At 39.1% G+C, this 15,300-nt stretch overlaps 1 protein-coding gene across 3 annotated transcripts in view; it reads right to left on the reverse strand.

Moving 5' to 3' along the window:
* Positions 1-15,300, reverse strand: part of atp2b1a (ATPase plasma membrane Ca2+ transporting 1a) — a 72,162-nt gene that overhangs the window by 24,472 nt on the left and 32,390 nt on the right. For all 3 annotated transcript variants that reach the window (XM_072453335.1, XM_072453334.1, XM_072453336.1), the window contains exons 3-6: positions 7,785-7,982; positions 4,653-4,910; positions 3,814-3,939; positions 94-255 (exon numbers count right to left, since the gene is read on the reverse strand). In XM_072453335.1, the coding sequence (XP_072309436.1) occupies positions 94-255; positions 3,814-3,939; positions 4,653-4,910; positions 7,785-7,982 (744 nt within the window). The remainder of the gene's footprint in view (positions 1-93; positions 256-3,813; positions 3,940-4,652; positions 4,911-7,784; positions 7,983-15,300) is intronic.

A 15,300-nucleotide genomic window follows, 5' to 3' on the forward strand; every position in this document is an offset into this window, starting at 1 on the left:
CGGGCAGAGGCTGCCTGTGGTGTTGTAAAACATGTTCGGGCTAACGCTAATGGACAAACAAAAGTGAAGTAAAACAAACGGACAAGGCCATACTTTTTTTGGCTTTCTTCTTCTCCTCCTTCGCTTTCTTCTTTTCCTCCTCGTCCTCGTCATCGTCCTCCGCTTCCCCGAGTAAAGTGAAGATGATTCCAGTTTGAGAGTTGACACCCACTGCGGTCACCACCATCTTCCCCGAGCCCTCCATTACGTGAGTGCCTTTTGGAGAGCACAAGATGTCTTAGTAAATAATGAATGGCATGCAACTGGTATGACTACAATACTTTTAATCTGTGTGGGAGCGACTATTAATATTAAATTCCTATGAAACTTTAAACTGTGTGTTTAATTAAATGTATAATGTACATTGACTGAGCGCTTGAGTGTTAAGATTTTCCAGTTAATTGAAAAAAAAAAAAATGAACTAGAATAATAATAATTAAAATCCACCAAGCGCAAAGACCAGAGAGCCACTCACTTTTTGTTTTTTGAAGAATGGATTACTAGCGATTATATTGTGGACTGGGTGTGATTAATTTAGAGCAGGGGTGTCAAACTCATTTTGGGCCGCGGGCCGAATTTCGACGCTCAGGCTGGGTCGCAGGCCGAACATAACGTAAAACATAAGACAATAAAAAATATAAGAAACAAAGAGCTTTATATAGCCTACGCAGTTTTTGAAGCAAATACTGGATCAATTAAAATAAATTACAACACGTTTGTTCTCCTAAACTGAACTGTATTAAGAAAAACAAGTGAAATTTCACCTATACTGTGCTTCAGTTTATGTGCATTACAACTTCAGATCACAGTTGATCTACAGAGCAAAACATTTAGTCTATTGTTAAATATTGTTAAATATGTATTTGGAACAGACAAATATTGTATTTGACTTAACAAAATGAACTTCAAGATCTAAAAAACCTTTTAAATGTACTAACTAACATTTCCACGTCTGTGTGGTTATCTGTGGTTCTCTAGTTCTCTCTAGTTCTCTCTAGTTCTCTCTAGTTCTCTCTAGTTCTCTCTAGTTCTCTCTAGTTCTCTCTAGTTCTCTCTAGTTCTCTGTACACCTGAACTGACACACCACTAAATACAAACAAACGTGGGAGCGTTTAAGTAAGGAGGTTAAGTTATGCCTCTGGCCTTGAAAATATAGAATAAGTACATGAGCCACAGTGTTCCATCAAACCAAACTCTTTTGTCAAATCGTGGGCCAAATATTATGTACAAAATGAAACAATAAAAATACAAGAAATACATAGCTTTTTTTACAGCAAAAATCTGCAGCAGGTGAAATACTGAGTCCATATTCATGCAGCAGCAGGAACAGGAACATGGACTTTTGATGTGATTTACGATATGAAATGTTCATATCACAGACATGTTTCTGCTCAAACTCAATATGAGCTCGCTATTTTTATAGTTTAAGCTGATCTAGTGACAAATGATTCATGTAGTGACTCGAATGAGTGCATTGTGTTTGTGTCCACAGTCACATTAGTGTGGACACAGCCATGGTCATACTTTATTACACTCTGACCTGTGTTTTTACCTGTGGCTTCTGATCTGTCCAGGTTTGTATGTTTTCCTCACAGAGCATCATCACAGAAGTTAGTTTTCTTGTTGTTAGCGCCATATTAGCTCCACTTTTAGTACAGCTCTAACATCCACAAAACCGTCTCCTTTCTTCCTTCCACGTGTTTCCTAGAACCACAAGTCTCTTTCCTCGCTCAGACCTCTGCTCTGAGGTGCGTAAGTGCTGTAAAGTGCGCAAACGCACTTCTCCCTCGGCAGTACACATGGCAGTGAAGAGCCGGCATTGTGGGACGTGTAGTTTTAGCGATAAAAACGGTTACGGATGTAACTACGGTTCTACGAACGAAAAAAAAAAAAAATTATAATAATAATTATATATATATAATTATTATTTGTTTATTTTTTAATATTAATTCAAAATGTTCGGGGGCCGGATTAAAACGTTTGGCGGGCCGGATGCGGCCCGCGGTCTGTATGTTTGACACCCCTGATTTAGAGTAATACACTAATTTGTCATCTTTTTTCTCTTTCCCGTGTTTGTATACCACGCTCTATGCTTTATTTGCTGTTGTAGCAGCGATGATGTTGGTTACACATGAAAGAGCAGTTCAGAGTCACACTGACGTCACACACGAGGAGCGCAGCAGCTTATAAGCGCTTACGAGGATCCAAAGTAGTGTTACGCTTCCCTGAAGTTGAGGAGAAGCAAATTGGGTCTAACTCATCCTGCAGTGACCCCTGTGCTTAAGCTGCTTCAATTCAATCACCCTCCAAAATGCCTAAAAGTATATATAGTCCATTCTCAACCCTCGTCACAGATTGCATGAGTGACGTTGGCGAGTGGCAAAAAGGATAGAGAGCACAGCTACAACAGTGTCCGCTCGGCAGATGCAGGGGGGTTTTCTCCTGAAACTCTTCTCTGACCCTGAGAAACGAGACATGCGTCATGGGATCACTTAAAAATGTGAACAGAGGTGAAGCAGGTGGACAAACTTCTGATGTGGGACTATCAGAGAAAAACCCGCGTCATTTGGAGCTGTGTCCAAACAGATGAAGACGACAGACACCGAGGAAAGGAGGAGGACTGATTTACACAGTGGGTGCCATCATTTGTGTAATGCGATTTAGCTTTGGTCGCAACTGTAAAAGTAATTTGTGTCTGCATTTATTGCATTATACATTTAGTGTTTAGGCAGAAATATCACTATGTGCCTCGTTGTTGCCATCGTTTGTGCCTCTCTCTCTCCAATTATGATGAAAATAGAAAGTTTTAGCCCAGATGTGTCCTCCGTTAATCTTCATTTGCTGCTGGGCTCCGTGTTTGCAGAAGTGTCAGTAAAATTTAGTTGGACTGGAGCAGGGCTAAAATAGTCCTTATTACGCATTTAAATTCCTGCTACTGGGCTCTGATCAAGTTTTTCTGCCTTTTCTGTCCTGTTCTAGTCCTGATTTAGTCCTTGTCTTGTCCAAGTTTAGTCCCAAATTGAATGTGGTAAGTGTGAAGCAACCTAAGCCTCAAGACTTTCTTTAATCAAAAGACATTTATCTCAATGAATTAATGGAACTGTCGTAGCCTACATCAAGCGCTTGGTTGAATCGCTCAAAAGTGAATCGCTCCATCACTAGTTTAATCTAGTTTATAACAAGTTATAAACTAGATTAAACTGGTGATGGAGCGATTCACTTTTGTAATTATTCAGGGACGCGGCGTGCAGGTGAGTGTAACAGTAGACTTAGCGTGTTTTACATTGGTAGAACTCACGCTTCTAAGTGTGCACCCTTAATCACGTCAAAACACGCTGGAGAAAATGTGGTAAACGGGTTTAAAATGTATATTTGCAATATAAAGGAGTTTGCGCTGCGCGTCACAGACACAGAAACGGGCGCGTGCGTCTTCTCATGCTCTTCCCCGGGGCCGCGCGCAGGAACGGACCCGCTCCGTCTCTCACTCCTGCAGGATTTTGACGAAAAATTGCTTCACGCGCTCTTATCTTTTGACTTGATACCGCTATTTATATTTCATTTAATGCTATTTTTTAAAGCTTGTTCAAAGTCTTCGACAAACTAATAAAACTGATTTGTTGATTTTCATATTTATTGCAAATGCGCGTCACCCTGTACCCACTTACAACAGCAGCACCACAGCGACCATCTTAGTAATAATATATCTACAAACTACATTAGCAAATTAACATTTATACTTTCTCATTTAAAAGTACAGCAGAAGTTGTGTGTTACCTGATAAGAGCATGGGGTCTTTTCCCTGCGTCTTTTTGACCAGGTCCGACTCCCCTGTCAGCGAGCTCTCATCTATCTTCAAATCGTTTCCCTGGATAAGGACTCCGTCAGCAGGCAAGAGGTCACCTGAGACACAACGACACACAACACGTGTCTAATTTGGAAAACAACTGCAAACATAACAATAGCCACTTGTCGTTTGGGAAGGTTTGAAGGCTACAGACCAGATTTACATTTTATTCAAAGGAACATGCTTTAGAGAAAACTTCAGCGCTAGGGATGCATACGGAACACATTTTCTTGATTAATTGGTAACCTTAACAAACGATCATTGATTGTTAACCCCCCTGAGGTCATGTACACAAACCAGCTGTTTTTTCTCAGCCAAGATGAAAAATCTGTGTTTCCCATTACCCTGGTGCTTAATAACATTTCTTCCCCATTCTAAAAACAAGCTGGAATCTAAATACACATGACAAATAATACATTCTCCTTTTTTTCATCTGTATACAAATATATAACAGGCCAAATGCAACTAATTATACTGTAAAAATTTACTGTTCATAGATTAAATTCAAAAGAAGTTAAATTAAACGATACAATAAAATGATAAGTATCAACTGTGCCACAATAAACTGAAGAGTAAAGACTTCAGAAAACATATGTACTATAATCTATGAACTATTATTCATTCATTCATCGTTTTATTTTGCGTCAAAGCACATTCCTACTCTGTGAATGTTGGTGCAAACAAATAACAAGGAGCAATATTGAAAAAATACACCAAAAAAAATAAATTAAATCTAACATAAACATGAACCAACTATTCATGAACTTACCATATTTTACTTGTGCAACGTCTCCCACGACGATCTCAGCCACGGGGATCTGGATGACTTGGCCTCCGCGGACCACAGTGAATTTCTGCTCCTGTTCGATGCGGTTCTGGAGGCCCCTAAACTGCTTCTCTTTGCTCCAGTCGTTGAAGGCAGTCACCAGCACCACGCAAACGACGGACAACAAGATGGCCGCCCCCTCGATCCAGCCTGCCTCCGACTCGTTCTCATCATCGACACCTCCCGCCGCCTTCCCACAGTCTGCAAGGGACAGAGATGGAGAATTAACAAAAAGTGATAAAGAATTACACATCTTACGGGTCACCCAAGTACTTTTGAGTAAGAAAAGCAGAGTTAAAACGATTATCCTTCCAGTAAGAAAAAAAAAATATAAGTCAGACCTTCTACAACCTTGGACTGTTCGATTTTGTCAAAAATCATTAATATTATTATCTCCATCAGTGATTCCCAACCGGGGTACGCGTGGCACTAGGGATACTGCAGGGGGTACGTGAAAATCCAAGGTAAATAATAATACAAAAATCTAAGTAAATAATATAAAAATCCCGTAAAAATCAACCACGGAGACAATAGTACACTGGTCTCCAAAAGGCGGACCGCAGGCCACAGGCCCACACGTTAATCTCTCAAAGTCCACCGCAACTATAGGAAGGTCCCTGATGAGACTGTCTTCAGTTACATGTCGTTCATGTAATGACTTCCAATAGCCACTCGTTCGACGTGAGATTTAAACCCCTCTCGATAGAGTTCTCAGTCAGGGTGCATTTTGCCATTCACAACATACAATTGAAAACCAAGACCATGAAGAAAAGCGTTCAGGGGTGCTTGTTTGTGTTGTATTTATACATATACATCAGTGTTCTCGCTGAGGGCTTTTGGCATGGCGACCCGCCATGCTGCCGCCGGCACCCGCCATGCTCAAAAGATGCCGCCATGCGGCCGCCGGCACCCACCATGCTAAAAAAGATACCACCGGGTATTAAGATAACAGTGCGCGCACTGCGGGCATTTTAGGGTGCTGCTGCGCTCGCTTGCGCATTCGGGCGGCGCGGGGCGCCACTCCGCAGGCGCCCTGGTGTCGTTAACTCGCGCCGAGCAGGAGCTGGCACCGATCGGCGAGCGGATGCGCCGAGCGGGCACCGAGCACCGTGTGGCCGAGTGGGCACCGAGCGCCGCAACACGCCGCTCCTGGCGGAGTGGGGTCATATTGGCTTTCTATATCGAGGGTGCCAGCGCCGAAAGGCGCGAGCGGAAATTTTTTGGTGTCCCACCGCCATCATCAAACCTCACTGTACATGTACAATAAACACATTCATAGGCGGAAAAGTCGCCTATAATTAAAAATATACTATTTAAAAAAGAAGGCGGCGCTTCTGCGGTGCGTCACTACCGTGGCACGTCATTCATTAGTCCCGTTTTAGTCCCATTTTAGTCCCGCTTTAGTCTCGCTTAGTTTAGTCTCGCTTTAGTCTCGCTTAGTTTAGTCTCGCTTTAGTCTCGCTTAGTTTAGTCTCGCTTTAGTCTCGCTCGAGTCTCGCTTTAGTCTCGCTCGAGTCTCGCTTTAGTCTCGCTCGAGTCTCGCTTTAGTCTCGCTCGAGTCTCGCTTTAGTCTCGCTCGAGTCTCGCTTTAGTCTCGCTCGAGTCTCGCTTTAGTCTCGCTCGAGTCTCGCTTTAGTCTCGCTCGAGTCTCGCTTTAGTCTCGCTTTAGTCTCGCTTTAGTCTCGCTCGAGTCTCGCTTTAGTCTCGCTCGAGTCTCGCTTTAGTCTCGCTCGAGTCCTGGTTTAGCCCTGCTTTAGCCCTGCTTTAGCTCTGCTTTAGCCCTGCTTTAGCACTGCTTTAGCCCTGCTTTAGCCCTGCTTTAGCCCTGCTTTAGTCCTGCTTTAGTCCTGCTTTAGTCCTGCTTTAGACCTGACTATCAAGTGTCTCATTAAAGCTCAGATGACTGATGAAAAGAACTAGGCATATAGTGAGTCTGAGTATTAGTGTTTTGTTCCTGGTTTAAAGTTGAAATGCCTGTTTGAAGGGGACTTAGGGATCTTCTCAAAATGGGTTGAAGCTGAAAAGACGAAATAATTTTTTTCGTCTCTCTCTGGACCCCCTCCCCCCTTCAAAAGAAGAAAGGCTGGCTTCACATAAAATGTTAACGCGTTGATAAAACGATAGTAGCTTAATAGACCCTGCTCACCTTTAGTCCCTGAACATCCTTTGGTATGTTTATCAGTAGAAGTTATGAATTCCAGGCCGCGCATGGGCCGCGCACGGGCCACTGCGCGCCGTGATCACAACCCACCGTGCGCACAGGCCGCGCACAGGCCGCGCTGCGCCGTGCTCCCCTGTACGCACTCGCCGTGCTCCGCGCCTCACCCCCGCCGCCTAATGTTGGCCTAATGCTCGTTGCTGAGAGAGTTTTTTAGCATTTCAAAACAATTACTGCCACAACGATGTATTGAAGCTTCAAAGCAACAAAAAGACGAAATGTTTGCAAGTTTTATTTAAAGATTATTTTTTTTTAAAGTGTTTAAAAGTTAATTTGTTAAGAGTTTTCTTTAATAGAATGTTTACAAATACATTTAAATAAATGATCGTGTTATAAAATGGAAAATATTGATTGTTAGTCACTTTCGTGTTTTGCTATGCAATTATGAAATTGCTATACAAATTTCGAAAAATTAACGGATTGTTTAGCAGCACCGCTATACAAGTGAAAATCCTTAATCTGAGCCCTGATGTTGTCCAAAAGTAAAGTAGTTTTATATCTTGCCATTTGGGTCACATTAACTTTACTCTATCATTCAGAATGTTTGGTAAATCTGGTCACAAACTTGAGGAATAGTGCAACGTGTTAGAATAAGAGGATTAAAGTGAAATCGATTTCACTGTTGTTTGGTCTCCGTAATCTGAATACTTGTTAAATGGTGCATTTTGCCCTTACAATAATTGTAACACTAAAAGGTGATATTGTGACATCCCTCTCATCAAATGTAATAGAATTTCTGAAATTACAGTAGAACTTTGTCAATTTGTCAAGACCTGGAAAAATCCTGAAAAAATTATGATCAATATAAAGATGAGTGCCAAGACTTAAGATAAAATAAGAATACAGAAGATACTTACGATCTCTTTCTGCATCTGGAGGTCTATAAAAAGAAAGACCAAGTGAGACTACGGCTGCTACTTCCAGGATGATGAGGGTGACGTCTTGTAGTGCCTCCCACACTAACTGTAAGAAAGTCTTAGCTTTTTTGGGCGGTATTAAGTTCTGCCCAAACACTGTTTTCCGCTTTTCGATGTCTGCAGGCTGTCCACTTAGACCTGCAATAGAGGAGACAACATACTTTTACTCATGTGAATAGGACCGTGACTGAACAAAGATCTCAGTCTCAAAGAGTGAGGTACTGATATAACTGATGAGCAACTTGGGAAATGCACAGTGTGTCCCTGGTTTGTAATGATTTTGGCCCTTTGATCCAAAAACCATTAATAAAAATAAATAATTCAACAGGTACAATAACAATGTGGTCTGGGTAAACTTGAAGTCATATTTAAAGCAAATAAAGGCTTGAAGAATTTCTTAGTGCTACCCTTTTTGAAGCAGTGAACTGTGTTGCTACAGTTTATCAGTGAATAATAATATTTGATAAGAATGAAGGATTAAAAAGAAAAAGAAAATTCAGTTTTCAACACAAAGTAATGGTAGTTTCTTTAGTATCATCTTACTAGCTATGATAGAACAAGACCATTCTAAAACTATTCCCTTTGTCATTTCATCCGCATAGCTACAGTTGAAGTGGGGGTGTGCAACTAAAATAAGGTTGAAGGTCGATACATTGCTATGGAAACTTTCTGCCACCACTGAAGCAAAAAACAAAACAGGATATTTATATAAGGTATATTGTTAAAAATGATTAATAGCAGAAGTAAATACTCTAGTTCTTATTTAGCATACTATAGTTAAAGAAAATGTAGACATAACCATTGACCCACTAATAAATATTGTTCAAACTATTATTTATTGAACAATAAGTCTATATCCAAGAAAAAGATGAATTGTCATGATTGAAAATTTGGTGCTGCAGTTTCCATATGTATGTATGTATGTATGTATGTATGTATGTATGTATGTATGTATGTATGTATGTATGTATGTATGTATGTATGTATGTATGTATGTATGTATGTATGTATGTATGTATGTATGTATGTATGTATGTATGTATGTATGTATATATATATATATATATATATATATATATATATATATATATATATATATATATATATATATATATATTATATCTATATCCATATCTATATAGCTAGCTTTTGACATATATAGCTTTTGTGGTATATTTTACATATTTATAGACAGCGCTAGAATTATGTTTCTTGTTTAGAAAAAGGAAACTTATTTATGCAATCCATTTGACTGTTTTAATGAGGAAAATTGGTGTATTTCATTTAAAGTTTGACCAAGAAATGCTTTGATTAAAATACATGTTTGATATAGGGTTAAAAACAGGGATAAATCAAAGAATATCATGTGAAATATATTGAGTATCACACACAAATTACTGCATCATGAGCGTTGTATCGATTGTGAGGAACTGTGATTTCCAGCTCTTGTTTTAGTATTGTATCAATTTTGTGACAAGCCTGTAAAATAAAACAACCAACATAATGAAAGGATGTATCCCATTTCAAACAACACAAAAGAAAATCTGCTTCACTCTCAAACACGACTCTTAAAAGCACTGGAATGAAGAAGTAGCGTAAATGAGAAGAGCAGCTGAACTCCTCCCATGTCCACCGTCCGGCGCAGGACTAACACACGGACACATTACGTTGCATGTGGTCATTCATCCATGTGCACACGGGGCAGCGGCGGCCCGGGCACACATGCCTCCACACTGAAGCACTCATGAAGGCCCTTCGCACATTTGATGATGCATGACACTTTTTCACTTCTATTCAAGCCGACTAACAGTGTGTGGGCGATCTGCAGACTGGCTGGATTTGTGTGTGTCATGAGAGGGAGAGAGGGAGGGAGGGGTGGGGAGAGAAATAGAGAAACAGAGAAATGGGAGGGAGAAAGGTGGAAAGGAAAGAGGTGGAAGAGGAAGACAGGAATGGGATGAGATGAGGAGGAGAAAAAGAGAAGCTGAGGAGAGAGGAAGGGAAAGTGAGAGGTTGGGCTAGAGGAGAGGAAGGAGAGAAAAAAGAGAACAAGGAGAGATGGAAAAGAACAGAAGAAAGGAAAGTTGAGATAGAGATGGAAAAGGAAAAGGGAGAGAGGTGATAAGAGATGAAAGCTGGAGAGAGAGTAAAGATGAGACAGAAGGAGAGAAAGAGAGAGAAGCAAGGGAAAGGAAAATGAAAAAGGAAGAGAGATACCAGGAGATACCAGGAGAAAAAGTGAGAGAAAGGAGAGAAAAGTGAGAAGAGAGGCAGAAAGAGGAATGAGTGAGCAAAGGGAGTGCTCCTGATGGACAGATGGGGGATGGAGGGTGAAACCAACGCACAGACTTCACAGAGACTTCTTCTCATACCTGTGTGGGCGGGTTCTCCTGCAGGCGCGCTCGAGATCAGCGTGGGTCTTTTTAAAAGGAGCTGTGCCCAATTGTATTTTCATGTAATAATAGGTGCCTATGACAGGTTTTTACAATTGGTCAAATTAACATCTGACATTTTACTCAAATCCATTTACTTATCTGGTGTATTTATATAGATATAAATTATAGTTTTACACCAATCGAGTAGGTATTTGTGGAAAAAACTTGTAAAAGAAAAATCTGTACAATATGACAAAGTGACATCACATCATTTTATTTCAGTCAAGATGTACGAATTGAAACACACTTTTGACCCTCTAAACATTAATTCAACTAAATAAAGTTGCTCTCATATATTTATATTAGTAAAAATTTAAAGAAAATGTGACATTAGATGAGTTTCTGCCCAGGGTTTGCAGAGTAATTTCCTAGTGTGATGTCATCAATTGCAAACAGGAAGTTAAAGTATAAACCTTAAATGTGCTATTCTGTGATAATTTTTATATTTTTTTAGCAAAATTCTAAATATATTTATCTTAACTGCATTTTAGTTCAATGAGTTGTCCTACCCGAGTTGTTCTACTTTAAATAAGTTTTGCCCCAGTGCAGATGTACATTAAAAACATTTTAAAAACACCTAATGGTGAAAAAGTGACCGCTGTGTGCTGACTGCGTGTAATGGTAGAGCGTTTTATTCTCAGCAAAACAGGAAGTGCGCTGTTGCATGCTCATGTTTTTTAGCTTTACCATGACTGTGAAACTCTGTTCTAGTCTCTGGAAGTTGTGAGAAGTCCTTATAAACGCTTCACAGTTGAATGATCGGGACGCTCAGATTGCATTGGGCAAGTGGGTTGTGGTAGTTTTGTTTGCCACATTTTTAAAGACGGTAAAAATCAGGTGCATCTTTAAAGGAGAGCTCTATATCTCATCCTGTGTCAGTAAAAGTATGTGGCAAGTTTAGACTTTGTAGGAGGAACTTTGACTATTTTTGGGGTCACATTGCAACGATTGAAAGTCTGGATTGTTTACGTTGAAGGAATTGGTATAGAACGCCACATGTATAGGCTTTACCAAGACAAATTGAAAATCTAATTTAAAATGGATTGCCTGAAATAATAAAGAACTAAAGAGGACGTTTTAAATGTCTTCTGAGTATACCACACATTTCTGGTGCACGCTTCAAACATTAAGATAATTTTTTTGAGCTAAGTCTAGAGGCAGCAGTGGGATGAGTAATTACGTTGTCATAATAAGAACTGTCAAACTGAGCCACACTTGGAGACAGTGCACACAAATTGAGAAAAATTACTGGAGAAATGACTTGTCCATCTAATTAACAAAACACTTTTAGTGTTCCAGCCATCTCCGGAGACGAAGTTATGTCCCTGCACGGGCTGGCTGTGTTCATTTCTTTTTGCCGGATATTACAAGAGACTAAATACAGCAAAAATGAACCAATTAAGTGTTTAAAAAGGTCAACTGTTGTTACACAAAGTCATCTTGTTCTGCACAAGTGGATGCCAAGTTGTAAAATGGTTCGCTCTGTGGGCTGCAGATGTCTCGGAGAAATTTAACACTAATTAATTACAAGATCTTTTCCTCATTAAAGCAAAATTACAACATTTAAAGTGCAACTGACAAGGAAAAGATACAAAGCACAATCAATTCCAAAATGACTGCAAGTTAGAGGCCCGTTGTGTGATGTGGTCAGGAAGAACGGCTGAATTGACAGACCGGATTGTGATTTTTCTTACATTGATGTAAAGATAGTCAAGATTTTTGTTCATCAATGTTGGCGTGTTCACATTAAAGACAACACTAAAATAGTAACTGTTGGACTCCTATCTAGCATGTTTTAAAGCCATAAAGCTATAGGGACAGTTCTCTCTTCAATAATTTCCCATTTATTAGATGTCAGTCCAATTAGATTTAGACTTCTAATCGACTTCACATGTAGCTCCAGTCGCTTTGAAGAAATGGGTAAAATGTACTAGTTAGCAATTATATTTCTGATTAGTCGACATTGGTACATTTAGATTTCTGTATTAATTAAGAAATAAATATGCCGACGGGTGGTCTCCATGGAGATTGCCAAGTTTAGTCCTATTTTGTAGCTCAAACCAGGCAAAACAACACTTTCTCTATGGGGAAAATAATGCTTTGGACCCTGCACCAAATCCCCGCAATGCACAATACTGTGTCATTTGCAAAAAGGCAGTGTAAATTGTAACGGCAGCAACCAACATTGAATGTGAATGAATGGACCTTCAGACTAGATTATTAAGTTTTATATAAGAGTTTCTAATATCTACCATCATTGCAGCTCCGCTTATGGTTAATTGACATTACAACAAATTAATGTGGGCTCATTTTTGTATTATAAAAGGAGCTGAGGGATGCTATGGGTTTACTCCATTCTGGTCCCTGCCCGTTTAACTGTGTCCAGGCTCATTCTCTAACCTTCTCGTAAAAACATACTGACAGTTAATATTCGGCTGCATTTTATCTTTTGCATAAGTAAAATTGACAGGAGGTGCTTGCCTCTATGGAGATGTTATTGCTTTGCCTGGCAGTCACTTCTCCACAGATCTGACGTGGTGGAGTACCCTGCTTGTCCTCATGGAGATCGATTAGTGTGATTAAGAACTATTTTAGAAGCCAAATTAAGACATTTCAATCTCCTCTCCCAAAAAGTTTACATAAATGTGAACTGCTTTGAATTTGTCTGTTTTTATCTCCAAATCTACTTTTTAATTCTAAAAACTCAGGGAGAACACTGCATTTATAACAATTTTAATTTTGCATTCAGAAAGCAGAACAGTTATGTATTTGCATTAAAGGAGACTCATAATTGGAAATAATTGTAACTCTGAAATGCAATATTGTAGGATTACCAATGTCATACTGTGGAACATTCCAGGCAAAGCAATATCATCTCCTTGGAGACAAGCAGGTGGCATGTACCAGAAAAGTTTCACAATGCACCTTTAAAGAAGAAACACGCCTGTGATCAATATGAGCTTCCATTGGTCCCGTTTAGGGGTTTGAGTTTTAACAAACAAAGGGGAGTGTGACTGACCGAAAAGCTGCTAAAGTCTAAAGCTAGCTTGTGCCTGTGATGTTGTTTAACAGCACAAATGAGCTCACCTGTTGTAGCCAAGCCAGGGCTTTGTGGTCATATAGTGTTAAAACAAGGCTCAGATTCAAGTCTAACTAGAGTAACAGATTCAGTTTAGGTGCCCCCAGTTAACTTCATGCCAAAGGTATCAATAAAAATCACAAAAACACTGAGATCCTGTTAAAAACTGAGGAACAATTTCTCACAAGTGGCATTGCAGTGTTTTTTTATAGTCTCACTGTTCTCTGTTGAGTGAAAAGTCCTTCTGGGGACAAGAGCTGCTAGTTACGATGCATGCACCAGACAGCTATGCTACAGCTAATGTCAATGTCAAGGTTTCCCTATTCAAAGACACAAATAAAATAAATAAATATTGTTGAAAAATTACTTGTGCATGACTTAAGAGGGACAACATTCATTTGTCTTAACAATGGCAAGTGAGCATAGTTGTTGTGGTGGGTGGGGATAGCACAGAAAGACATAACAGAACACTCAATCTTCAAATGCTGGACAATAAAATATCGCTCAAATATGCATGAATCTATAGAAATGTTGAAAGAAAAAAATAAGGTTTTAAAGGGATTTTTTGTACAATATGCTTTGTTAAAATAGTCATCTTTAGGAAGGATGCTAGTTTTGGACAGTCACATCGTTCAAGTCTTAAGTCAAACGGTTAATCATTAACGCTTTCATTTGTATGCATGTCCCAAGCTGACCCCAGGACAGCAAAAAGGGTCGGGGTAAGCCTCCAGGGTTAAATAAGGCAGGGATTGTACAGTGTGAAACCACAAAGCCAACTGCATCTGTTAACTACATAACAATCGAACCAAACTAAATCTCAACAATGTGACAGCAATAACATCTTGAAGTGCATGACAAGTTTTCTTCTTTTCTTCCTTCTAATCAGAGGTCATTCTGTAGGATAAAACCTGTGGTAAATATTTAATCAGGTGGCAGTTTGTCAAGACTTGGTTGAAAAGTGTTCTAAAATAAATAATCCCTTTATTTATGTCATCAAATACACAAAACTGTAAGGGACGTCATCATTTTCAATGAATTTTCTTCAAATGCCTATAATGTCGTAAGTAATTGTCGTTTCCTTTTTTGAGGTGTGACTATAAAAAGTGTAATGCTGTAATCCAAAGCTTAATGCTTAACATGAAAAATAATCACAGTGTCACTGGGGTGCAGGGTTTAAGCTACAGGTTATTTTTGTCAAGTTAAAACCTTTCTGAAAATGCCCTACTTGTCGTGCTGTGATAAAGCTTTATTTGGAATGTATTTTTGTATTAAAGAAAACTACAATTTTAATTGTTAAAAATATCTTTAATGGGACAGTTGTATGATTATTAAACTATAGTCATATTAAGCAATGTATGATACCCCAACACATTTCTAGTGATTGTCCTGCAGTGGTTAACATGTCTTGAATTTAAAGTGTTGCACAAAAAATTATGTATATAACACTAAATTTCCCCATGTGGGACAATAAAGGAATATCTTATCTTATCTTATCGTAAAGACTTCCTTATAATTGCAGTATAACTAATAATTAACTTTACAAACCCCAGGAATTAATTTTATATTTTAGTATTTTGCTATAAAAGGCGTGTCACACTGCCAGACAGTCACGTCCAAATGTCAATAACCCAGGGACATTTAATACACAATGAAGATGTTATTCAGCATAAAAGACACATCATAAGTCATAAGTTATTTGTTGACTCATAACTATTGTGTGCATTACACTTGTTATTTCCATTGTTTGCAGTATGGCTATGCAGGATTCAACACTCAACATGTGTGAATGAAACCGAAAAAAAACTACAGATATAAAACAATTTTGAATTTGCAGGTGGTCTTTTTAGTAATTTTAGAATATTATAGGGCATTTAAACCTGTTACCACCCACCTGCTCGCCGGCGAGCATTTTCCATATCTCAAATATTCTCTTATTCAAATA

Source organism: Eucyclogobius newberryi, unplaced genomic scaffold (assembly GCF_026437365.1).
Source record: "Eucyclogobius newberryi isolate DKJ021-1_F unplaced genomic scaffold, fEucNew1.0.hap1 SCAF_2, whole genome shotgun sequence".
Taxonomy (NCBI): domain Eukaryota; kingdom Metazoa; phylum Chordata; class Actinopteri; order Gobiiformes; family Gobiidae; genus Eucyclogobius; species Eucyclogobius newberryi.